The sequence below is a fragment of the Carcharodon carcharias genome, chromosome 31, assembly GCF_017639515.1.
Source record: "Carcharodon carcharias isolate sCarCar2 chromosome 31, sCarCar2.pri, whole genome shotgun sequence".
NCBI classification, from domain to species: Eukaryota; Metazoa; Chordata; class Chondrichthyes; order Lamniformes; family Lamnidae; genus Carcharodon; species Carcharodon carcharias.
In genome coordinates, this window is record NC_054497.1 from 12,520,751 (window position 1) to 12,547,540 (window position 26,790).

The 26,790-nt window shown below is 43.8% G+C and overlaps 1 protein-coding gene across 1 annotated transcript; it reads right to left on the reverse strand.

Annotated features, from left to right (window-relative positions):
- Positions 1-26,790, reverse strand: LOC121271536. The gene is made up of 7 exons (XM_041177518.1): positions 26,607-26,790; positions 18,816-19,019; positions 14,564-15,174; positions 11,143-11,271; positions 10,635-10,735; positions 7,847-8,110; positions 1-5,145 (listed from the first exon to the last, which is right to left on the reverse strand). The coding sequence occupies exons 2-7, from the start codon at positions 19,010-19,012 to the stop codon at positions 5,098-5,100; spliced, it is 1,350 nt and encodes a 449-aa protein (XP_041033452.1). The 5' UTR covers positions 19,013-19,019; positions 26,607-26,790; the 3' UTR covers positions 1-5,097.

Here is a 26,790-nt window from a genome sequence, read left to right on the forward strand (position 1 = left end):
CCGCCGATGCTGCCAGACCTGCTGAGTTTTTCCAGGTAATTCTGTTTTTGTTTTGCTTTCCAGCATCCGCAGTTTTTTGTTTTCATCCATTTTCCCTTGCCCAGGTTTTCCATGCTTCTCATTTCTAGAACTTACTGAAGGGCTGACTCATGCTGGGGGGCTGGCTTCCACAGGCACAGGGAGACCTTTACTAAAGTGACCATTCTTCAGAAGCTTAAGAACCGGAGGAGGCCATTCAGCCCCTCAAGCCTGTTCCGCCATTCAATTAGGCCATGGCTGATTTGTATTTCAACTCCATTTACCCGCAATTGATCCATACACCTGGATACCCTGAACCAACAAGCAGCTAACTTACAAGAGTCTAGATGGCCAAATGTTGGCAGGCCATTCAACTACAGGAAGCCTCACAGCCAATCATCACTCACCAACAAGTATAGTGTTAATTTTCTTTTTCAGCACCGGTTATGGAATGGGAAAACTTGCCGGTTTCTTTCCCATCCCTCTCCCTTTCCCCAGCCCAACGACAGAGGTTATTTGCAGTGCCACAACACTATCTCGGCTACACCTGGTTGACCCAAGACATGCCAGGAGGTTGAACACGAGATCTTCTGAATCTCGTTTTCACACCATGTGGTATTGTCTAAGTCAGTGAGCTACTTGGAGATTTTTTAAAAGGTGTACAGGTGGTTTTCTCCACTTGAGAACTAATAGATTTGCATCATTCCCACTTCATGCAGGGCCAGTCAAATGATGTGTGCAATAAAACAGAATGATTTGGTGATTGAGATCTCTGTCTCCTGTAAAACATTCAGAATAAGACTGGCTTACAAAAGTAGAAAATGCACGCCACAGAGGATCAGGAGAAGACTCAGCAACCCCTGTAGCCTCACAGCTTAAAGTCTAAGACTTCATAAAAAACAATACAAAACATTTTTTAAAAAATTCACAATTTCACATTTAACAAAATAAATGCATTAAATGCACAAGGCATTATATATAAAATATATATACTTATCTGCTTACACTAAGATCAAGTATACAGAACACACCATGGTGCAGAATTCAAAGCCCTACAAAATAAAACTTATACAGTATTTACTGATGCTTCTTGCCTTAAGCCAGCTTTGAAAACCGTGCGCCAATTCATTCTGCAATATGATCCACCAGCACAAACTACAGCCTCCCTCCATACCCCCCATCTTGTACCGCACCAGATCTTCAAGTGCAAGTCTCAGAGGCTGTTCGGCTGCAGCAGGCGTTACTGCCAAGATTATTCCTGTCCTCACTCAATATTAGCACATTCAGTTTCCAGTGGGGAGACCTGGACAGTGACCAAGAACTAGACAATTCTTCCACCCTTCTCAGCCCAAGGGAGCAGGGGGTCAGTTGTAGTACCCCCCAGAAGCACCTTTAGTTGATAGCAGCTAAATTAACACAGACCAATGGCTTTGCCAGGTTATTGCCAAGAGGAGACAATGTTTCTGCAGGTCCTTCAATAGCACTTTGGAGATATACTTCTGAATGCCCATAGCAAGTCCCAGACTTACACTGCACTGTGGGTAGGACAAAGGATGTAGCATATAAAGGACAGGAGATATTTCTGGTTACATCATTTCCCTTGTGTCCTGATACATGACTCTTTGCAACCCGTTTATGGGGGACGGGGTGAATCTCTGCTTGCTTCAAAGTGCTTTACAAGTGAAAAAAAAGAGTTCTGCACCCAGCAGCACAAATGACCAAAGAGATCCCTCAGATATTGAGCTCTTAGCTACGATCAGGGCAGCAGGAAGGAGCAGCTGGTATGGGCCAATCGGGGTAAGGAGTGGTCTTTGGAGTGAAGGCTGGTACTTGCCAGCTATGGTTAAGGGGTTCGTTTTGGAGATGCGGGTGGGGGAAAAGGCCTCGCTAGTTGGTAGTTATTCATACCTGCAAACAATGGGCACAGGAATCAGAAAGCAAGGATTCCAAAGAATTTTGTGACGTCGGAACATCTGGGATACAAGACTACACATTTTCAATGGGTACACATGATGACATAGTCCAGTCATTGCTTCTCTTCACTCAGTGACAAACCCCTCTTTCTTCCCAAAGATTACAAGTGCTGGGTTAAGCACCTTGTCCTTTTCAAATCTTAACTTTCAAGTTCATCTAACTTTGATTCTGTGGCAGTAATCGCCCAGCTGACACATATGGGATCTTTCTGTGCACTCATTCTTAGTGGCTGTCACAATTCTGGAATCCACGCAACCATTAAAATATGACTGCTGGGTCTAAAACAACTTTAAAAATGTTTTAAAAACTTTTGCAATAAGGCACATTTTCAAAATATCCAAAAAATTTTGTTCTTAATAAAGGTTGATGCTACTTAAAAATACAATTGGTAAACCCTGATGTGTGGTGAGTGGAGTTTGAGAGGAACATACGACTTTGGACTTATGGTTCCCAAAGCTCTCCACCACTGGGAGTTTTCCTCACCTGTCTGGTTCTGTTGTAGACTCATTGATAGAGATTGATCACTGGGATTAGTCAATAACTCCACTATCATTGCATCCTGTGACTATCAGGCTGGTAGAAAATGAATTAAATAGATTCTGATATTCTTCACCCAATAACTCCAACAATCTTGAGCCAATCAATTCCAGGTTTGAGCCAACTTCAGAGCAAGTTAAGAGTCCAAGGCAGAAGATTGTGGACTTGCTCCCTTAACTTAGGTAATAAATTGGAAGTCAATTACCAGATAACACATCAAAGCACACTGAACAAGCTAAAGGTGTAATTCCTGAGGACACACCAAACCTTCACACACCTCAGCATTAAGCAAATTCTGGAATTCGGCAAATTGCTTCAACAAAAGTTGGGTGAATGAAGATGTTAGAAGATGGCAGGTGTGACCCTCACTATCCCAAACCTGACATGCAGAAGTCCTAAACGTAGATAGTCGTAAGTCTCCACCCTTCATTTTGGGTCAAATTCAAGGATTAAGGTTCCTTTGGCCTTTAATGGGTTTGTCTAACTTTATTTGGTACCAGCTCATAAATATCAGTCTGTTCTGTCCAGAAGGTTTTTTTAGTTGACAGTCTTCGTAGTGTAAAGCAGATTATGATGCACTATGGCTTGGTGGCCTGTACAGAATTCAGGACATAGTACCAATGGCACATGTGCAGAACTCACTAACACCTAGTAACCATAGTGATCAGATCAAATCACTGGCAATAACTGTAGAAAAGCCAAGAATTAGTCCTGCTCTGGAAGACTTCAACATTGACATTTGTACTGTATTAAAATTGGAACAATCAGAATATTGCTATAGTGAAAGGAGGTATTAGCTGATCATTCATCAGCTCCAGTTTTCAGGAAGGGCCAGTGATCTCTACCAACCACATCCTGCAGCAAGTTTAGATAATCAGCCTGGGAGAATTATTCATCCCAATTGTTCCAACTCTCTTTCTGAGGATTAAGTAGTGAAATTCCACGTAAAAGAAGGAACTGTACAAGTAAACAAACATATGTCAGTAGTTTGGGTAGCAGTGTCCCAATGTGGGATCAACAGCTCGTCCAAATGGACAGGAAATGAGAGGTCAACCTTCGTGACTGCTTCCCCATTGGGAATACAACATACTCCTGTCAAGCACGCATCAAATCTTTCACACTTATACACAAGGAAAAGATTGTGGAAACAATGGAGGAATAAGAACCATTTGAAATAAACATGTCCCATTAACAACAGTGAAACATCCCAGCTTTGGAATAGATGGGAGATGTTTACCTGTGATGTTGCCTTTCCACCCTGTACTGTAGCAGTACTAAACTACATAATGTCTCCTCACATCTCTCTTCCTTTCTCCATATTTATACAGTAACAGATGAATAAATAGTTGCAGAGTGGTGATGCAGTCTAAGTACCCAGTTTTCAGAACTTTACTGGTTTGATTTATTCACCGCTGTCCACACATGTTATGGACCATCAGCGCTTATTAATCAAACCCAAATATAAACGCTGCTACGTGCTGGTTAAAGGCCCAAATTGAAAACCCACACCTTTAAATTCTGACAATTAATGCTCCCTCATTAAATCTATTGATGAGAAAGTGAGGTAGATTTCCATGCTTCACGTTTTGACAAGTATATTTTTCTCTCTCTGTTCGACACCTCTGATCCTCTCACGTTATAGCCCTAATCTCAGCTACCTCTCCTTGCGTCATCTGTTCTGTAGAGGCAGAAAGCTTCATCGCTTTTAAGAAAAATATTGCTGAGAAAAGAGAGGCTGTTGAAGCTTTTCGTCTTGCACTAATCAGGACAGATTCACAAGAATACCAAATCTCAAAGGGAACAAAGCAATACTCAAGTTCTGTACTACCCAAATGTCTATTTTAAAAAATACTTAAGATAGGCACTTGAGGCGCCGTAAACTATAGGGCTACGGACCAAGAGCTGGAAAGCAGGATTAAGCTGGATAGCTCCTTCTCCGCCAGCACAGCCATGATGGGCTGAATAGCCTCCTTCTGTGCTGCCAAATTTCTATTCCTATGATCAACCTGTGATATAATTATTTGAAAACAGCTGAGCATTGCCTTGGCAACCTTTAAGGGCCAAATTTAGGGTATTCTAAACTAATAAGATTTACAATCAGAAATTAGAAGGTTATATGTTATGGGACAACTTGCTGCAAGGCAGCTTTGGACTTTTTGAGAGGTAGCAAAGGAAAAATTGCTTCTTTTGAAAAGGAGTGTTAAATTATGCACCTACAGATGGCAAAGACTGCATCAGCACTTCACTTGTATAAAGTACAACTGTTGTCACAATTAACACGAGTAAACATGAAAATAGATGGATTTTACCAAATACCTCTTTAGGTAATGTCACAGAAAAAAGAATGGGAGTCCTTCATTTGTTCCTTGAAAGCATATTCAGCTACTCAAGAAGCTTTCAGCAGCTTTAACTTATCAGTTGTTCGATGGCTGCTGCCCCATTGAACAGTTTCTAGATTTAAAAAGTAGTCCCTACTTCTTCCTTCTCGGCAAAAGCCAAATCGAGAAACCAATTCTCCCCTCCTTGAAGCTCTGGGGTTTGATTTTAATCCCACTTGTTTGGCAGAAGTCAGTCAATTTGATGTTCAGACTCATCTTCCAGAGGTAGCACCACCGTCTGTCAGAGGACAAGAAACAGGAGTTTCAATAAATTCTGTCAAACTGTTAGGAACTACAGATAGTTTCAAGTAAGTTATTTTTGTATTTGTGGATGTTAGGAACAAGATATACCTTTAAGTTTAATTTATATTCTTTTTTATTTGTGCAGTAAGAAAGGGCCTGTGGGTCTGTTTGTTTACATGCATTTTTAATAGAGTTTTACGGCTCTTTAAGTGAAGAGATGGGATACCATGGATTAGTAGTTTAGGGAAGTTAAAACAAACAAAAACAAAGTAGAAAAAAAACTGTGCTGTTGTTTAGCAACAGGGGATCAGAGTGAGACCCACAGAGATATAGGGGGAGACAAGAGAAACAGTTTTTTAGTTTCAGTTGTTTCATACCACAGAGTGAAGGCAGGAAAGATCTAAGACTCTCTCTAGCTGGAAATGGTGCTAGGCTGTTAAGAAACTCATATGTCTTGCTCTAAAGTTAAAAGTAACAGTGAATTTAGAGTGAGTTTTCTGGATATCTAAGGGAGATACCAGTTGTGGAAGGACTTCTAGTGAATGTTCAGAAGTCTACTGGGAAAGAAAGCTCTTTGCAACTGAAGCAGCTCTAGCCTTGGTGTAGAAAAAGTGGTACCTCTTCACTGCAGCGTTGGTTCTGTAAGGGTAATGTTGGGATAAAAGGGACAGCGTGAGTTTGAATAATTTTTTTCCTGGTGTCTATGTTTGCGGAGCAGGCTCGAAGGGCCAAATGGCCTACTCCTGCACCTATGTATGTATGTAAATCTTTCCAACCTTTTTGTTGTCCAGTGTAATATAGTTAATGCTTCTTGTTTAATCAATGCTTTATATTTTTGTTAAAAAGTTAACAGCAGACTCCCGTGAATCTGTTTCAGTAAGGACCCCCACGGTTTAAAGAAAAATTCAATCTAGAAAGGCAGGTTCCATTCTGCGATCTGATTTGTCCAGTAACAACACCAGCTGGGATCATAACAAAACCCATTTCACTGATGGTTAAGCACACACAGCTTCCCATCTTCAAGCAAACAAGATCCAGCGTATATGAGGAGTGCTTAGTGTAAATTTAGCTCGGACACCAGTTTGACTTCGGTGGTAGCACTCTTACCTCCGAGTCAGTCCATGTGGGCTTGATCACATGATCGAGACTGGCATGCCAATGCTGTACTGTGGGAGTGCTGCATTGTCAGGTGGCACCTTTTAGGTGAGGTCCCATTGGATTATGGAGGTGGGCGCCATTTGGAGGGCATTTCTCCTGGTGGTCCTAGACAACCTTTCTCCCTCCCTTACCCACCCACCCTCACCAAAAGCAGACAAAGTAATGGGGCATTGATTAAATATGCTGCTTATGGGAATTTGCAGTGTTCAAATGGACTGCCACGGTTGCCTGAGAGTGACTGAAATCCATTTGTCGTAAAGTGCTTTGGGGTGTCCAAAGGGCTTGATGAATCAATTTGTAAACACCATGTTCTTTCTTTCTCTTTCTTTGCTTCATGAATGGGGAAGGGAATCAACAGCAACAGCAACTTGTATTTAAACAGTCTTCAAAATATCCCAAAGCATTTCACAGGAGCTTTATCAGACCAGGATCGACATCAAACCACGTAGAGATGTTTTGGACAGGTGGTTAAAAGTTTGGCCAAAGAGGCAGGTTTTTAAGGATCGCCTTTGAGGAGAAGAGAGAGGTGGAGACGAGAAGATGTCTAGGGAGGGAATTTCAGTGCTTAGGGCCCAGAGAGCTGAATACACCTCTGACCATGGCGGAGCAATGAAAATTGGAGATGCTCAAGAGGCCAGATTGGGAGGACTGCAGAGATCTGAGAGGGTTGTGAGGCTGGGAGAGAGGAGGAGCGAGGCCATGGAGGGATCGGAAAACAAGGGTGAGAATTTTAAAATCGAAGAAAAGGAAAAGGGATCAGCCCTCCCTCCAGGGAGGTTAGTTTGGAATCCATAGAGAGGACAAATTCTGACAGCTCCTGACTTGGAAATATATCTCTGTTCCTTCACTGTCGCTGGGTCAAAATCCTGGAACTCCCTCCCTAATAGCACTGTGGGTGTACCTACACCACATGGGCTGCAGCAGTTCTTGAAGGAGACTCACCAGTACCCTCTCATGGGCAATTAGGGATGGGTGACAAATGCTGGCCTAGCCAGCAATGCCCACGTCCCTTGAAAAAAATGTTGCATGAGCTTAATTAGGGATTAGAAAACTTGACTTTTGCCCCTGGACTAGTGGATACATCCGGACAGGGTTGAGCAATTTTCTTCACTTGCTGTGATACTGAGACTGACAGATCAGGAAGATCCCACACTCTTTGAGCTTGGCTAATTAATCATTAATTGGGCTTGTGGTATCAAACTACAATTGCCTTGTGTCTGGAGGATGTGTCAAAAATTTGGCTTACAATCACTACGCAGTGAATCAGGAAAACCAGCAGACATTGAGTGAGGACAAGGTAGAGCTCACTGTGATGTCTTCCTCAGTTAGATAGCCAGCCAATACTCTTCAGGTAGTGGAGCTCAAGGCACCAGAGAGTGCAGGTGCCGGTAGGAGTGATGGTCTTCAGGAAAGGAGGGAGGTGCTTGTTTTCACTTCCATGTCAGTTGGAGGGACCACAGTACCTCGGTTTTTCCGGAGCCAACATTACCTTGGGAGATCAAAAGTTCCTTCTTTTAATGCCAGTGATGTTCACTCACCCATCCGCCATTCTCCTGCAGCCAGGGAACAAACATGTCCATGTACTGCATGGTGTAGCCCATCAATTGCTGCACTGGGTGGCTGCTGATCCCAGCCACTCTCCGTGTTAGCTCCATGGTCAGTGCGATCTTTGTGAGCTCAGGGCTGGTGGTGGGGCCCTTGTGTTGCTCTTCAACATTGGCTGTAAAAACTTCCACCAGGTGTGAAAAGCTCCGGTAGGACATCCTGCTCATGGTACGCTGGAGCAGAGGGTCTTCCTTTATCTACAAGAGAGTAAGTTTAACATGAAGCACATTTTAACTTAAAATACTATATACACATGTATGAAAAAGGTCTTACATCTCTACTCACTTAGATCTTAAAAACCATACTTTCTATCACTGGTTATTTTTTTCAATGTCTTATGAGTTACATCGTTAAGGTTTAATGGAAATTACACTGTTAAACATGTGATGGATATTTGCACACCTATAAATGGGGATAGCTGGGACACTGTGGGGTGGGAGTGGCGTGGACAATGAGCTAAGTGAATAAACTCTCTCCAGCGAAGATAGCTGCCGTGTCTTCGTTTTAACTTCACCAACCAGCGTGGATCCGGTTAACGTTTATCTGTATCAAATTTTCTCTTTTATAATGTCTACCTTTAATGTAAACTAAATGGCTCAAAGGCATTGCAGAAACAAACCTGGAGGTGTCCGTATAAAAGACAGCAGGATAAGTTGAGAAGGCTGTTAGAAATAACATATTGGAGCTGTGCTCTTTTCATTTGAGGCATAGAGTTACAAAAATCAAGGCAGCTATGCTAAAGCTTTATCAATCACTGGTTAGGCCTCAGCTAGTGCACTGTATCCACTCCTGGGCAACACACTTTAGGAAGGATGTTGGGCCTTGGAGAGACCAGGGTGGAGCTTTTACTAGAATGGTTCCGGGGAACCATTATACGAAGAGATTGGAGAATCTGCGATTGTTCTCTTTAGAGCGGGGTAGGTTTGATAGAGAAGTTCAAAATTATAAGGGGTTTTTAATAAACTAAATAAGGGGAAACTGTTTCCACTGGCAGGAGGGTTGCTAATCAGGTAATGCAGGTTCAAGATAATTGGCTAAAGAACCAGAGGGGGAGATGAGAAGAATTTTTTTTCTTTTGCACAATGAGATGTTATGATCTGGAAGGCGCTGCCTGAAATGACGGCAGAAGCAGATTCAATAGCAATTTTCAAAAGGGAATTGGATAAATACTTGGAAGGAAAATACTTGCAAGGCTATGGGGAAACAGCAGGGGAGAGGGATTAATTCGATAGATCTATCATAGAGCTGACACAGTCATGATGGACCAAATGGCCTGTTTCTGTTCTGTATGATTCTATTTATAATGAGAGCTTTCTATGTAAATATGTCACTTTGCATTAAATCCTCCTGCCATCGGTGGCACCTCAGTTCTCCACCACCCAGCTCCCTTAGCCTACAATGCAATGAAACATTTAGGCTCTAACAAGCTGTTTACCTCTCCACTTCCTGGTTTGCTGTAAGGTTAGATATTTATAATTAAATAGCAAAACCAAGATTGTACGACTTTAAAACAGAAAAGTGAATTATTAGCTCACCCTGAAAAATAATTAACCCCTTCCACTCTAACCTCACTTCACCTGAAAGCAGCATCTGGTCCTAATGATCCTGTTGACTGGCAGAGCAGACTCGAGGGGCTGCATGATTGCTTTTGTTCTAACTCTCCAAGCACAATGGATCCGCATCTCAACTACATCTACCTGCTTTCATTCCCTATCCCTTCATGCCCTTGCCCAACAAAAATTTATCAATCTGACCCCCAGCCTCAACAGCTTTTTGAGGGAAGAGTTTTCCAGATTTCCACTCCTCTTTGTGTGGAAAAGTGCTTCCTGACATCATCCCTGAGCAGTCTGGCTCTAATTTTAAGGTTATGCCCCCTTGTTCAGGACTCACCCACCAGAGAAAATAGTTTCGCTCTATCTACCCTATCAACTCCTTTAATCATCGTAGAAATATCTCAATTAGATCATCCCTTAACCTTCTAATTTCAAGGGAACACAACCCTAGACTATGCAACCTGTCCTCATAATACAAGATAACCTGCCATTGGGAATCATTCTCTTGGCTCCATTTAGGAATGATCTTGGGAGTGCAGTTCACTCCTTGAAATCTTGCCCAAAAAGGGCCACAGCCTCAGGAATGATGGGGAAGGATGAGAATTTTACCTATTGTGTTTCTGAGAGTTGAGAATGGAATGGAATTGTGTGTATATCGAATTGAACTGTCCACAGACCCAATCTCAATCTTAAGGCTCCTTTATGGCAAGTTCCCCACCAGCAAGGTTGAAACTCTTTCACAGAGATAGATCACTCTCAGAAGATCTAGAGGAGAGATGAAAGGTTTTCACTCAGGGTTGTTAGGATCTGGAACACATTACATGAAAAGGTGGTGGAAGTTGATTCTATATATAATTTTCAAAGAGAGTTGGGGACAAGTATTTGGGGATGAGGAATTTATAGGATTACGGTCAAAAAGCTGGGATGCAGGAGTAAACACAATTGCTCTTTCAACGAGACAGCACAGACTTGATGGGCTGGAACGGTCTCTTCTTGTGCTGTAAGTTTCTACGAGACCCCGAATGTTTGAACATTGAAAGCAGCCCCAAAGCCTCTGGGAGCTGGAAGAGGCCACTCTTAGGCTCAGTTGGATTAGAGTTTTGGATAACATTCAACACAAGACTTTCGGCCACTGCACCTCCCCTCAGGCCGCCTCACTGCCTCTCACCTTCTCGTTAATTCCATCTCCTTGTCGTTGTAGCAACAACACAATTTTCTCAATCATCTTCTCTTTGTCAGTCATTGCATTCTGTGCGATATTATTGTTCACTAAAGAAATTGAATGAGAGCAGACATCACATGGGAGAATCTGTACCGACACATCCTGGGTGAATTTGCAGTCACTCCTATTCATACCATCCAGTGCTCTGTGCCCACATTATCCTATTAGGTGGGATATCCAACTCTCAAACTTCTCCACAGACTCAAGAATGGAGGAAAAGTTAGGTGGGAGGCAAGGGGTCATTTGCTCCCCAGAAGAAGTTCTCTTGAACCTTTTTGGAGAATGTTACATAGGAACACTCAATCTAGTTCACTTACTCCTCCAAACATCCACACCTCCTTGGGACCCTGTCCCTCAGGTTCCAGACCTCCCTCTCCTCGGGTCTCAAAGCCCCCTATCCCTCTCTCGGTTTCCAGTGCCCCTTCCCCCTCCCTGGGCCCCAGACAACACTTACCTCTTTCTGGTGCATCAACTTCAATGCTTGGGGACATTCGGTCAATAACAGTCTGAGCACAGTACTGCTGTGCTAATTTATCCAGCTTCTTCGCCACCTTTGAGTAGAATTCTACATTTTCATTTTTGCCTGGAAACAATGGAAAAAAAAATCCACTGAAAGCTTGAATTGGATGGTAACGACAAAATGGCTGACAGAGTGACAGAAGGCTGCAAAACACACACAAGAGGCTTAGACATAGCCACAGTGTCAGCCCTGGCTCAGTGTGCCGCACTCACGCATCCGAGTCGGAAGGTTCTGGGTTCGAATCCCACTCCAGATACTTGAGTGCAAAATCCAGGTTGACACTCGAGCGCAGAATTGAAGGAGTGCTACACCACTGGAAGTGCTGAGTTTTGGACGAGACTTCAACTGATGCCCTGCCTGCCCCTCACTATTTTGAAGAAGGGCAGGAAAGTTTGCCCTAGTGTCTTGGCCAATATTTATCCCCCAATCAACATTATCGAAAAACAGACTATTTGTGGGAGCTTGCTGTGCACAAATTGGTTGCCCCATTTCTTACAATACTGACTACACTTCAAATATACTTCATTAGTTAATCTAATTGAATGGCAGAATTGACTAGGAGGCTGAATTACCTTCTGTTACTATACAGCCCAGTATAACACTGGCCTGTGTGGTTAGTCAATTGTAACAGAAACCGGAATGAAACCTATTTACTTTATCATTCTTATTGCAGCCAAGCACTGGATTGATTGTTCCAACAAGACATACCCTGGAATGTTTGGATGTATTACAAAGATTTACAGCATAGAAACAGGCCATTTGGCCCAACACAGCCATGCTGGTTTATGCTCCATATGAGTCTCTGCCCAACCGCTTCATTTAACTCAATCAACATATCTTTCAATTCCTTCCTCCCTCATGTATTTATCCAACTTCCCCTTAAATGTGTCAATGTTATTCACCTCAACCACTCCCTGTGGTAATGAGTTCCACATTCTCACCACCCTCTGGATAAAGGAGTTTTCCTTGAATTCCCTATTGGATTCTTTAGTGACTGTCTTATATTTATGCTCTTGTTTTGGTCTCACACACAAATGGAAACATCTTCTCTACCCCTACCTTATCAAACCCTTTTATAATCTTAATTATATCACAGAATCACACAATGCAGAAGAGGCCCTTCGGTCCATTGAGTCTGCACTGACACATGAGAAACACCTGACCTACCTACCTAATCCCATTTATCAGCACTTGGCCCATAGCCTTGAATGTTATGACTTGCCAAGTGCTCATCCAGGTACTTTTTAAAGGATGTGAGGCAACCCGCCTCCACCACCCTCCCAGGCAGCGCATTCCAGACCGTCACCACCCTCTGGGTAAAAATGTTTTTCCTCACATCTCCCCTAAACCTCCTGCCCCTCACCTTGAACTTATGTCCCCTTGTGACTGACCCTTCAACTAAGGGGAACAGCTGCTCCCTATCCACCCTGTCCATGCCCCTCATAATCTTGTACACCTTGATCAGGTCGCCCCTCAGTCTTCTCTGCTCCAATGAAAACAACCCAAGTCTATCCAACCTCTCTTCATAACTTAAATGTTTCATCCCAGGCAACATCCTGGTGAATCTCCTCTGCACCCCCTCCAGTGCAATCATATCCTTCCTATAATGTGGTGACCAGAACTGCACACAGTACTCCAGCTGTGGCCTCACCAAGGTTCTATACAACTCCAACATGACCTCTCTACTTTTGTAATCTATGCCTCGATTGATAAAGGCAAGTGTCCCATGTGCCTTTTTCACCACTCCACTAACATGCCCCTCCGCCTTCAGAGATCTATGGACTCACACGCCAAGGTCCCTTTGTTCCTCAGAACTTCCTAGTGTCATGCCATTCATTGAATACTTCCTTGTCAAATTATTCCTTTCAAAGTGTATCATCTCACACTTTTCAGGGTTAAATTCCATCTGCCACTATCTGCCCATTTGACCATCCCGACTATATCTTCCTGTAGCCCAAGACACTCAACCTCACTGTTAACCACCTGGCCAATCTTTGTGTCATCCGCAAACTTACTAATCCTACCCCCCACATAGTCATCTATGCCGTTTATATAAATGACAAATAATAGGGGACCGAGCACAGATCCCTGTGGTACGCCACTGGACACTGGCTTCCAGTCACTAAAGCATTCTTCTGCCATCACCCTCTGTCTCCTACAACTAAGCCAATTTTGAATCTACCTTATCAAATTACCCTGTATCCCAGGTGCCTTTGCCTTCTTTATAAGTCTCCCACGTGGGACCTTGTCAAAGGCTTTGCTGAAATCCATATAAACTACATCCACTGCACTATCCTCATCTACACACCTGGTCACCTCCTCAAAACATTCAGTCAAATTTGTTAGGCATGACCTCCCTCTGACAAAGCCATGCTGACTATCCCTGATCAAACCATGCCTCTCCAAGTGGAGATAGATTCTCTCCTTCAGAATTTTCTCCAATAGTTTCCCTACCACTGATGTGAGACTCACTGGCCTGTAGTTCCTTGGTTTATCTATACAACCCTTCTTAAATAGCAGAACCACATTAGCTGTTCTCCAATTCTCTGGCACCTCCCCTGTGGCCAGAGAGGAATTAAAAATTTGGGTCAGAGCCGCTGCAATCTCCTCTCTTGCCTCCCTCAGCAGTTTGGGACACAAATCATCCAGACCTGGAGATTTGTCCACTTTTAAGCCTGCCTACACCTCCAATACCTTGTCACTCCCTATATCAATTAGCTTAAGAAACTTGCAGTCTATCTCCCTGAGCTTGATACCTTCATCCTCATTCTCTTGGGTGACACTCTAGCGATGTCCTCTGGCTCCACCCATAGATTTCCCCCTTGGTCCCTTATGGGCCCTACTCTTTCCCTGGTTATCCTTTTCCCATTGATATACTTATAGAATATCTTGGGATTTTCCCTACTTTTACCAGCCAGGGTTTTCTCATATCCCCTCTTTGCTCTCCTAATTGCTTTCTTAAGCTCCACCCTGCACTGTCTGTACTCTGCTAATTTGCTTCTCTTGTATCTGCTAAAAGCCTCTCTTTTCCTACACATCGTAACCTGAATATCTCTGGTCATCCATGGTTCTCTGGGCATCCCCTCAGCCTTCAATTTTTAGAGATAGTAGCCCCAGCCTGATTAATCTGTACTAGTAACTTTTCCACCTTCTTTAGTGTGTCTATAATCCTTCTTATAATATGGAGATCAGAACTGTGCACCGTTCGCCAAGTGTGGTCCAACCAAGTTTCAATACAAATTTAACGTAACTGCCATGCTTTTCAATTCTATCCCTTTTGAAGGGTCTCATTTCTAAAGAACCCAATAAGCTTCCAAACAGGGTTCCATTGGTTCTTGAAGGACAAATTGCTCACCTATGTCCATGTTGTTCAACTGCTCAGTCATTAGAGGCAGCGTGTTGGGCCGTGGTGTGGAAGGCTCAGGCTCCTGACCTTTCTCTAAGAAAGAATCTTCAGTTTTCCCTTGTTTCCTAAACAGATTAAAAAACTTCTGACTGCCACTCTTCTTGGAGCTTTGCTTGCTGCTCTCCTCTGCAGTGTCTTCCTTTGCGTGGGAGGTGACGGAATCTATTGAACCAACCGTGCAGGCTATTAAAGGTTTTGGGCTCTTCTGCCTCTTCAAGGAGTTGCTCTTTGAATCAACTTTGCTGCCATATTTCCCAGGTCCATGATCATCGAGTAGATCTAAAGAATCCTTGGACTTTTTGTCAGAGTCATCGTTGCTCTTTTTCTTCCTTTGCCTTTTTATTAGTTTCTTGATAGTCGTTCTGAAGGCATGTTTTTTCTCTTCTGCCTGGGCAATTTCCTCATCTGTTGTATCCCATTCGATGTTGTCCTCAGTTCCTTCCGTTCGCTTCAGGCTCCTCTTTTTCTCCTCCATTTCTCGTTCCAAAGTCCCTTTTTGATTCAACTTACGCCGAACGTGCGATTTCACAGCAATGTTAGGATCCTGGCCATCGGCGGTCCTTTTAAAAAGATAGTATTAAACGGACACGGTAGCAAAATACCAGTTAAAACATTACACCACACTAATGGTCAAGGGAGGTAGACATCGGTAGATTGGTAGCTCCCTGTAAATCTCTGCCTCTGAGAAAAGGCAGGGTGTGAAAAATCAGTAAGAAATGACTCGGAGCAGCAAAAGTTGGAAGGTGGAGTTTGCAAACAGCAAAACTTCCAATTAGACATTAAACAATCTGCCTCCCAATTGGGTAGAAAAGACTCACAGACCTCCTTCATGTACCCTGCCCGAAGAGGGTATTGGCAGCCATGGACTTCCATTGGATTGGTCTATGATTATGCTTGGCAAAATACTACTGTGGTTTGCCGTTGCTTTCTGCAGTCTGGCTGATCAGGAAACTCTCCCACTCACCCTGCCTGCCATCAGGCGTATTGGAAGGATTTACAGGCTGATAATCAACCTGTTTGGCCACGTTATGAACGCACCTTCTGTGGCCATCAAGTCCTGGTGTGGTACTTGAACCCGCAGCTTCTGGCCCAGAGGTAGGGACGTTACCCACCGCACCACAAGACCTCATAACGTTATTGCAGGAAATCAGGGGAGTTCTCCCATGAGTCCTGGTCAATATTTACCAACATCACAAGGACAGAACACCTGGTCATTACCACATTGCCGTTTGTGGGATCTTGCTGTGCACAGTTTGGCTGCAGCATTACCTTCAATACAACAGTGACTACACTTCAAAAGTGTATCACCGGTTGTAAAATGCTTTGGGACTTCCTGAGGTCAGGAAAGATCGACATAATTGAAATTCCGTTTGCTCTTTCAAAAGGTGTGTTAGCCTTCGAGAACACTGGGATAACGGGGAGATGGTGGAGGTGGTGCACGGGTGCAGGGCTACTGGGAAGGGAAAATCACAGCCTACAACCATTGGCCAGAAGAAGTAGGAACAAGGAGGGAGGAGTTAATGGGATCTAAGATGAGTAGGTAGGGGTTAGGATGTAACAGTATTTGCAGGGTTATACAATCATAGAAAGTTTATGGCACAGAAAGAGGTCACTTGGCCCATTGTGTCTGCGCCAGCCGAAAATCGAGCCATCCAGTCTAATCCCCACTCTCCAGCATTTGGTCTGTAGTCCTGCAGGTTACGGCACTTGAGGTTCACATCCAGACACCTTTTAAATGAGCTGAGGGTTTCTGCCTCCACTACACTTTCAGTGAGTTCCAGACCCCCACAACCCTCTGGGTGAAAAAACATTTCTTCATCTCCTCTTCCAATCTTTCTACCAATAACTTTAAATCTATGACCCTCTAGTCACTGACCTCTCTATCCGGGCCCCTCGCAATTTTGTACATCTCAATCAAATCTCCCCTCAGCTTCCTTGGTTCCAGCCCAGCCTATCCAATCTTTCCTCATAGCTGCAATTTTCCAGTCCTGGCAATGTTCTTGTAGATCTCTTTTATACCTGCTCTAGTGCAATTCTATCCTTTCTGTAATGAGGTGACCAGAACTGCACACGGTACTCAAGTTGTGGCCTAACTAATGTTTTATATAATTTTAGCTTAACCTCCATGCTCTTATATTCTATATCTCGGCTAATAAAGGAAAGGAATCCATAAGCCTTCCTAACCACCTTACCAACCTTCCTGCTACCTTCAGGGATCTGTGGACATTCACTTCAAGGTCACTCACTTCCTCTACACCTCTCAGTAACCTTCCGTTAATTGTGTATTCCTTTGCCTTGTGTGACCTCCCCAAAAGCATCTCCTCAGGTTGAATTTTCTTTTGCCACTTTTCTGCCCACCTGACCAGTCCATTGATATTTTCCTGCAGTCTATAGCAATCCTCCTCGCTATCAACCACGTGGCAAATTTGTATCGTCTGCAAACTTCTTGATTATGACCCCTACATTTACGTCCAAATCATTAATACATACCACAAAAAGCAGGGAACCTAGTCCTGAGCCCCTCCGAACTCCACTGGAAATAGCCTTCCTGTCGCAAAAACACCCATCAACAATTACCCTTTGTTTCCTGCCACTGAGCCAATTCTGTATCCAGCTTGCTACATTCCTCTGGATCCCATGGACTTTTATTTTTTTAACCAGAATGCCATGTGGGGCGTTGTCAAAAGCCTTGCTAAAATCCATGTAGACCACATCAACTACACTACCCTCATCAATCCTCCTTGTTACTTCCTCAGAAAATTCAATCAAGTTAGTCAGACATGGTCTTGCCTTAACAAATCCATGCTGACTATCCTTGATTAACCCGTACCTTTCTAAGTGACAGTTTATTCTGTTTCTCAGAACTGATTCCAATCATTTGCCTACTATTGAGGTCAGATTGACTGGCCTGTAATTATACAGTCTATCCCTTGCTCCCTTTTTAAACAAAGGTACAATGTTAGCAGACCTCCAATCCTACGGGACCACACCTGTATCCAGTGAGGGTTGAAAAATGATGGTCAGATCTTCTGCTATTTCCTCCCTGGCTTCTTTAAACAGCCTTGGGTATGTTTAATCTGGTCCTGGATTTATCCACTTAATCTATTTATCCCATTAATACTTTCCTTCTCCCTATGTTTATCGCATTCCTTAACTACAATATCTGCATCGTCCCCCTCATTTGTGAAGACAGATTCAAAGTATTCATTAAGAACCATACCAACATCTTCTGCGTCTACAGTTAGGTTATCTTTTTGGGTCTTTTATGGGCCCTACTCTTTCCTTAGTTATTCTCTTACTCTTAATGTATTGATAAAACACCTTTGGGTTCACCTTGATTTTGCTTGCTGATATTCTTTCAAACCGTCTCTTTGCTTTCCTAAGTTCCTTTTTGATTTCACTCCTCTGTTTTCTATACTCCTATTGACTTCCTGTAGTATTGAGTTCTCAGTGTCTGACATCAGCTTTCCTTTTTGGCTTTATCTTACCCTGTAAGCTCCTTGACATCCAGGGGGCTATAAGATTTGGCCTTCCCATTCTTTTTCTTTGTGGGAATATGTTTTCGCTGAATCCCTTGAATCTCCCCATTGAATGCCTCCCACTGCTCTGTCAGTGATTTACCTTCAAGTAGCCGTTTCCAGTCCACTTTTGCTAAATCTCTTCTCAGCTTAATAAACTTGGCTTTGCCCCAATTTAGAACTCCAACTCCTGCTCTATCTTTGGCCTTTTCCATAATTATGTTAAAACTAACTGAATTATGATCACTATTACTAAAGTGCTCTTCCGCCTCCAGCTTCATTTCCTAAAATTAAATCCAGAACAGGGTCTGGTGGATTTTTTTGTGGAGGGGTAAGGGATTGAAGGAAAATCAAAGACTATATGGCCTTCATTAACCCCAAGCTTGGAGATCTGACTTACTAAGCTAAAGCAAGTTTGTGCATGTATGACCCATATATTTCCATGGCCTCATTCCATTCTATCTCAGGAACATCCCTCATCCATCAACTCTTAGCTCTTCCACTGCAGCTCACCCTCCATTCTCTGTTCTTGTGGAAAAATGTTGGCATGACTCAATGGTTGACGGTTCCAGGAACATTCTACAATCTGAACAGAGTCCCCAGTGAACCAAGAGATTTTTACACCCAGCCACCAAGCTCGAGCAAGGCACAGAAAGTCTTTGGTATGAGAATGAGAGACTTACTTTGAGATGAACTTCTTGGAGTCGTGGTAGTAACGACCAACATGTCCAATGTTGGCAGCCTCGTCAAACATCATCATCCTCCGTAAGAAGGCTTCCATGACCAGTTTGGTTTCGTTCTTTAGGACGATAAGGCTCTGCTTCTCCTCTTGACACAGTGTATTCTCCGCCATCCCAGGATCCAGTGAGTGTGTCCCCATTGTGGAGCTATGGGAGAAAACAGAAAAAGCAACAACCGCTCATTACTCACCAACATGCAATCAGATTTGCAAAAAAATAAAGGGGAGAAAATACTCGCAAGGAATTGCAATTAAAAAGAACCACCCCAAAATTAAGTATTTTGCCATTGGCACACGTTACTGAAAGGAAAGGGCTGATTAACCCTTCTGAGTACTGAATTATTGGGCCTGAATTTAACAACAACTTATATTTGTAGAGAATCTTTAATGTAATGAAACGTCCCAAGGTGCTTCACAGGAATGTTATAAAACAAAGTATGACCCGAGCCACATAAGGAGATCTAAGGTAAGGTGACCAAAAATTGGCCTTAGAGGTAGGTTTTAAGAAGTGTCTTAAAAGGAGGAAAGCGAGGTGGAAGTGCAGAGGGGTAGAGAGGGAATTCCAGAGCTCAGGGCCTAGGCGACTGAAAGCACAGCCACAATAGTGAAGCAATTATAACTGGGAATGCACAACAGACCTGAATTAGAGGATGCAGATATCTCAGAGGGTTGTGGGGTTGGAGAGGTTGAGGGGTGATTTGAAAACAAGAATGAGAATTTTAAAGTCAAGACTTTGCTTGACCAGGAGCCAGTGTAGGTTCACGGGCTCAGGGTAAAAGGGGATTGGGATTTGCTACAAGTGAGAATGTGGAAAGCAGAGTTTAGGATGACTTCTGGTTGCTGGCGAAATGTGCACCTTGAATCTGCAGAGGTTAGGTTTCCCTTAACTCTGTCACCCCCTTCCAAATTTTCTCCTCCATCTCCCCTGAAGCTGTTCAGGTGAAGAAGCTCCAAGAATAGTGTCCACTACCTTGACCTGGTGCCATAGCGTCTCAATGGTGTCAAAAGGCCATTCTAACAGAGTAGAGATATTCCCCCCTCCCCGACCCTAAAATGACCTTCATATAACACATGCACACACTTTCATGAGGCCACTGGAGAACGCAGAGGAGCAGAATCTACAGTTGATTTTTTTCCTCTGCCCAGTCCAGGGTGGGCTGATGCCAAGTGCGTTGCTGAATTAATTGGTCCGCTTGTTAACTTGGCACAGACCGAGTTACCATATTGGACACCACGTTTAACCACCAGTTATAGTCTCAGAATATTGGAGTTTGACAAGAGGGTTTAATAGTTCCTTGCAGCTTTCAGTTTTGTCAGGGTTCTTTCACCTTCCAAAATGGTGGGCACTTAAATTTGGCTCTGGTGCTAAAGTTCTGAGTCGAGGCTGGGTAGAGCAATTTGAGTGGTACCAGGCAATAATGCCAGCTTAGCTCAGTTGGTAGCCCTCTTGCCTTTAAGTCTGAAAGTTGTGGGTTCCAGCCCCAGAAACTTCAGAACTTGACTCTACAGTCTAGGCTGACATTCCTAGTGCAGTGTCGAGGGATGCAGCCCCTTCAACTTCGACGTTGAACTGAGGGCTCTGTTTGTTCAGCTGTGTATTGAAGGGGGAAGAGTCTTCAGTCTTCCCTGCTCCTGGCCAACATCTCAAAATGTTTCACATACAATGAGAAACTTTGGAATGTAGTTACACTTGTTATGCAAGAAATGACCTTTTCCCACATAGCACGGAGGGAAATGATCCGATAATATTGTACATTCCCCATGTAGCAAGCAGTAGAATTGAGTTATATTAAAGTTAGATAGAACCACGCTTGGAATAAAGTGAACAGTTTTAGTCTCCAGGGTACAGAGGCACTGGAAAAGGTGCAAAAAGATCTAAAAAAAAAAATGAAACCAGAACGGAAAAGTTTTTTCTATCAGGGAAGACTGAATATTACGCTGTCTATTTTCTCTAGAAAAAAAGACTTAGGGGAGTGGGGGGTGAGCTAAGAGATGTATTTAAAATGATGAAAAGGTTTCATAGGGCAGATGTAGAGATATTTCTACTTGTGGGAAGCCCAGATCTAGGGGTATTAAATGTAAGATAGTCTCCTTTACCCAGAGAGTGGTGAGAATGTGGAACTCACTACTACAGGAAGTGGTTGAGATGCGTAGCATAGATCAGTTCAAAAGGGAATTAGACTGTTATCTGAAAAGGAAGAATGTGCAGAGTTACGGGGAGAAGGCGGGAGAATGGCAATCGGTGAGTTGCTCATTCAGGGAGCCAGCACAGGCATGATGGGCCAATCGGTCTCCTTCTGTGCCTTAACAATTCTGTGACATTTAAGAGGAAACCGATGAACACACAAGGGAGAAAGGAATAGAAGGATATGCTGATAAGATGAGATGAAATAGGATGGGAGGAGGCTCATGTGGACTACAAACACCAGTATGGACTAGTTGGGCTGAGTGGCCTGTTCCTGGGATGTAAATTCTATATAATTCCATATCGTCTATCCCTGGCTGGCTTAGATTCAGGAAAGAATTTTGGTTTTGCACGCTGCTCTTCTTTGAATAGTGCCATCCAATCATCTCGATCCAGCAACAATTAATTGACAATTATAAGGCACCTTTAATGCATAGAAACATCCCAAGGTGCTTCAGAAGTGCATAGGAATTGAATGGACTCCATATCAGCTAAGGAATGATTAACACTTGGTCACAAGGCGCGTTTTAAGGGCATCTTAAAGGAGGAATAGGAGCTACCAGATAAGACAGATGGGGCCGCTGCTTAATGTCTGAAGTGAAGGGTGACACTTCTGACAATGCAGCTCTCCTTCAGTCAGCCGAAATGACCTGCCCTAATTCTGGAGCAAAGGTTGAAGCCATAACATGTCTCAGAGCAGCAAGATGAGCCAAGGTGACAAAGAACCAGTGGTTCTAAGTCTGCCTCAGTTGGGCAGGGAGAGGAATTAGAATATTGCATAACCCATGTGTGTGTGGTGCTCTCACTCCCAAAGCTCCATTGGCACCAATTGAAATATGCCCTGTGAGGATGTATCAATTTGCGGAATGAAAAGAGTTAATCCCTGTGATTCACCCATTGTTGACGTGTCTCTGTGGTGGAATGGCAGGCAAAGGATAGACTACAACCACAGACAGGAAGCAAGAGAAGACTGACAGGTTGTAACATGAAGAGCCAATGCGTGCAAGGAAATAAAAAAAAACCCAGTGACCATAAAAGGGAATTCTTTCAAGCTTAAATAAGGCTTCGGAACCATGTATGTGAGGGGGAAGAGACAAGGCTGGGAGGCAGACATACGAAGACTCTATAGGAAAAAAACTTGCAGTATATTTTGGTTCAAGTCTGAAATAAATAACGCAGAGAGGAGGAGGAAGTGAGGATTTGAATCATGGCACAGAGACAACAAAGAGAGAACCTTCTCTACAGAATTCACTGGCGAGCAGCTGTGAAGGGGTGAGGATCACTGTGCCTTGGGGAACTCCCCTTCCTCACAGGATGGATGGACAATCCACAATCAGACCCGATTCAAACTGGCTCCCTGATTCCCATGTATCTGTGACAGCAGGCATCCATTCCCAGGGGACACTTAAAAGACTTGTATTTATACAGCACCTCTCACAACTTCAGGACATCCCAAACAACTTAAGAGCCACAGAATCACAGAGTGCAGAAGAGGCCCTTCGGCCCATTGAGTCTGCACTGACACGTGACAAACACCTGACCTACCTACCTAATCCCATTTACCAGCACTCGGCCCATAGCCTTTAATGTTATGAAGTGCCAAGTGCTCATCCAGGTACTTTTTAAAGGATGTGAGGCAACCCGCCTCCATCACCTTCCCAGGCAGCGCATTCCAGACCGTCACCACCCTCTGGGTAAAAAAGTTTTTCCTCACATCTCCCCTAAACCTTTTGCCCCTCACCTTGAACTTATGTCCCCTTGTGACTGACTCTTCAACTAAGGGGAACAGCTGCTCCCTATCCACCCTGTCCATGCCCTCATAATCTTGTACACTTCGATCAGGTCGCCCCTCAATCTTCTCTGCTCCAGCAAAAACAACCCAAGTCTATCCAACCTCTCTTCAAAACTTAAACATTTCATCCCAGGCAACACCCTGGTGAATCTCCTCTGCACCCCTTCCAGTGCAATCTCATCCTTTCTATAATGTGGCGACCAGAACTGCACACAGTACTCCAGCTGTGGCCTCACCAAGGTTCTATACAACTTCAACATGACCTCCCGATTTTTGTAATCTATGCCTCAATTGATAAAGGCAAGTGTCCCAAAGAGCCAGCAAAGTACTTTGTACAGGTACACAATTGCAGCTCAGGGTTTGAGTACCAGCAACAATCAGCTGCTGCCCTTTACCTGCACAGCACTTTCCACAATTGAAATATTTAACTGAGCTGGCTCTGGGCTGTTTTCTGAATTAATCTCAGTTACAGATCACACAACAATGGAATTAACTAACACACAGCAAAAGCAGAAAGGACTTGCGTTTACAAAATTATGAGCGGCATGGACAGAGTAGATAGTCAGAAGCGTTTTCCCAGGGTGGAAGAGTCAATTACTAGGGGACATAGATTTAAGGTGAGAGGAGAAAACTATAAAGGTGATGTGCGGGACAAGTTTTTTACGCAGAGGGTAGTGAGTGTCTGGAATTCGTTGCCAGAGGAAGTGGTGGAAGCAGGTATGATGGTGGTGTTTAAGAGGCAGCTTGACAAATACATGAATAGGATGGGAATAGAGGGATACGGAGTCCGGAAGTGCAAAATGTTTTCGTTGACGGGCAATATGACCGGCACAGACTTGGAGGGCTGACTTTGCTGTGCTGTACTTTTCTTTGTTCTCTTTGTTTGTAATGTAATGGGAGCGTCAGCCTCGATTTGTATCTTCGGAGTGGGGCTTAACGCCATAACCTTCCGACTCAAGAGGTGAGAGGGCTCCCCCTTTGAGCACTGGTGTCAAAAGGTGGTTACAAATGCAAGGTTAGCAAGAAAAAAAAAGGAGGGGTTTAATATTAGTGATTAAAAAAAAAACAGCAAATGCTGGAAATGCTCAGCAGGTCTGGCAGCATGTGTGGAGAGAGAAACAGAGTTTAACATGTAACATTTCAGGTCAATGACTTATTAGAAAAGGAAAATATGAGAGATGTAACAGGTTTTTAAGTGGATACAAGGTCAGGGGAGGGTTGGAAAAAGGGAGAGCCTGTGAAAGGTTTGAAGGCAGGAGAGATTAAATGACAAAATAGATGATGGTGCAAGGCAATAGGAGATAGTAGTGGAACATGTAAAGAAAAGGTGGGTCTGGAGGTTTAACACTGGGGAGTTCTGACCCAGAAACACACCTGAAAATCCTTCCTCCCCAGCTTTGGGATACAAATTTCCAATATTTACCCAAGGGATTTCCTGCTTCATCTCACTAATTGAGCAATTGGGTTTATCCAAAATGATTTGCTTATCTAAATGAAGGGCGTTTCACAATTCGTCTGATCAAGTGACCTCCGACCCACCAGATCCAGGAAACTAAAGGAGGCAATTATATCTCCGACTCCCCTGCTGGTGTGAATGAAGATTTTTTTAAAATATGATATCGATGTATTTTTCTGGCTCTGGTTTCAGTATAATTGAGGCTTTTGACCATCAGCAACTTGCACCGGCCAGGGAGAAGGCAAATTCCAGTCACTATCCCCAGCAATGACAGAAATGTCGGTGCACTTGTGGTGTTTCACTTGTTGAGAGGTGACAGGTTCATGTTTTGACTCCAGCTCCCAGGGTGTGTCCGACGTTGCCTGCAGTGCTAACCCTGTCACATCTGCTGAGGACAGTCACTGGGAGATGTTATAAACCTGTGTCTTCCCTGTGCCGAATCTCAGCAGATCTTGCATGTTTCGATTTGGTGCTGTCACTGATTGTGGGGAATCAGGCTGTCGGGAATGGTTGGGGTTGGGGTTGGGGGTGGGGGTGGGGGTGGGGGGAACGCGAGGGAAAAATAGATAAACAGCTAGAGAGGAGAGAGAAAATGGGGGGCACAGAGAGAGAGAGATAGAAAGAAAGAATGGGGGATACGGAGGGGATATGGGGGGGCAAAAAGGGAGAGAATGGGGTAAATAGCATTTGTTATTGACTCTGAGTTATTAGAGCACGGAGGGAGTCTATTCAGGCCATCGAGTCCATGTCCACACTCTGTAGAGAAATCCAGTCAGTCCCATTCCCCTCCCTCTATCCCTCAATTTCCTTTGAAATCCTTAATCGTTCTCCACTTCCACCGCCCTCGTAGGCAGCAAGTTCCACATTGTCACCACTCGCCACATAAAAAGGTTCTTCCTCATGTTCCCCTCCCATATCGCTTGCCAAAAACCTTAAATCTGTGCCAAAACAAAAACACCTGGAAAAACTCAGCAGGTCTGGCAACATCAGTGCAGAGGAACACAGTTAACGTTTCGAGTCCGCATGACCCTTCAACAGAACTAAGGAAATATCGAAAAGGGGTGAAATATAAGCTGGTTTAAGGGGGGTGGGGGGGGAGTTGGGACAAGAAGAGCTGGATAGAGGGCCAGTGATAGGTGGAAATAACGAATCACTGGTATTTTTGTTTTTGTTTTGAATTTCCAGCATCTGCAGTTTTTTGCTTTTATCTTAAATCTGTGCCCCCTGGTCTTTGTACAATCAGCCAATGGGAACAACCTTTTCTTCGTCCACCTTATCTAAACCTGTCATAATCTTGTGCACCGCGATCAGTTCTTCCCTCAACCATCTTTGATCCAAGAAAAAACGACCCCAGTTTCTTCAGTCAAACCTTGAAGCTAAAACCTTTCCAGCCTAAGCAGAGCTTTATAAAGATTCAGCGTAACTTCCCTGCTCTGGTACTCGATGGCTATATTTATGAAGATTCCGCATGCTTTGCTAACCATTCTCTCGCATAAGAACGTAACATAAGAACTAGGGGCAGGAGTAGGCAATTCAGCCCCTCGAGCCTGCCCTGTCATTCATTACGATCATGGTTGATCTCAACTCACCTTCAAAGATCTATTCGCATGGACCCCTTTCATACTCTAGAACCATGCCATCAAGTTGATATTGACTCTCCCTATTCCTCCTGTCAAGATGCATCACGTCACGTGTCAGTATTAAATTCCATCTGCCACTTGCCTGCCCATTCTGTTAGCCTATCTATGCCCAGTTGCAGGCAATTTGCTTCATCCTCAGTACTTGCCATAAATCCAAATTTGGTATCATCGACAAACTTTAGAATTTTACTTTGTATCTCTATATCCAAGTCATTTGCACATATCAAAAAATAGCAGTGAACCTAGCACTGACCCTCGGAGAACACCACGATCTCCTACTGCCTGAATAATAACTATTACCCCACAACTTGCTGTCAAACCAATTCTTTATCCAAGCTGACACTGCCACTCCTGTTGGATTAGCCTCAAGAGAGAATCTGGGGGGTAGTGGGTGGAAGAGAAAGTCAGGAAGAATGAGAGAGGGAACGGGGGTGAAGAGAGGGAAAAACGGGAAAGAGAAAGAATGGGGAAGACAGAAGAAAAGGGAGAGAGATGGTGTGGGAGAGTGAAAAGGGAGAGATCAGATTTGCCATGAAGCTGGGGGCGAGGCTGAGTGCGGTCAGAGTGCAGACACTGCAGGTTATTTTTACCCCTTCCAGCACCGCACCGACACACAAAGGAATAAACTCCAGGGAACACACCCAGGCAAGCGGCTCACTCACCTGGGAACACACTGATCGAAATGTCTCTCCAAGACCGTTTTCTTTCTTTAAAAACTTTCGCCAAGTTTCCCTGAGTCGGAGGGCGAGTTTCTGAGGAAGGAAGAGAAGCAGCTACCCCGGCGCTGGGTGTCACATCACCCCTAAACTTCTCCAACTTTCTGCTGGCTACTACAATGAAACTGAT

What these genes read in the sequence shown, in the direction of transcription:
- LOC121271536 (XM_041177518.1), bottom strand. Translation starts at nt 19,012, where the DNA reads ATGGGGACACACTCACTGGATCCTGGGATGGCGGAGAATACACTGTGT. An exon ending in GTTGAACAACATGGACATAG is followed by an intron (nt 11,272 to 14,563) that starts GTGAGCAATTTG and finishes CATTGTTTCCAG; the next exon opens with GCAAAAATGAAAATGTAGAA. An exon ending in AGTTGATGCACCAGAAAGAG is followed by an intron (nt 10,736 to 11,142) that starts GTAAGTGTTGTC and finishes CAATTTCTTTAG; the next exon opens with TGAACAATAATATCGCACAG.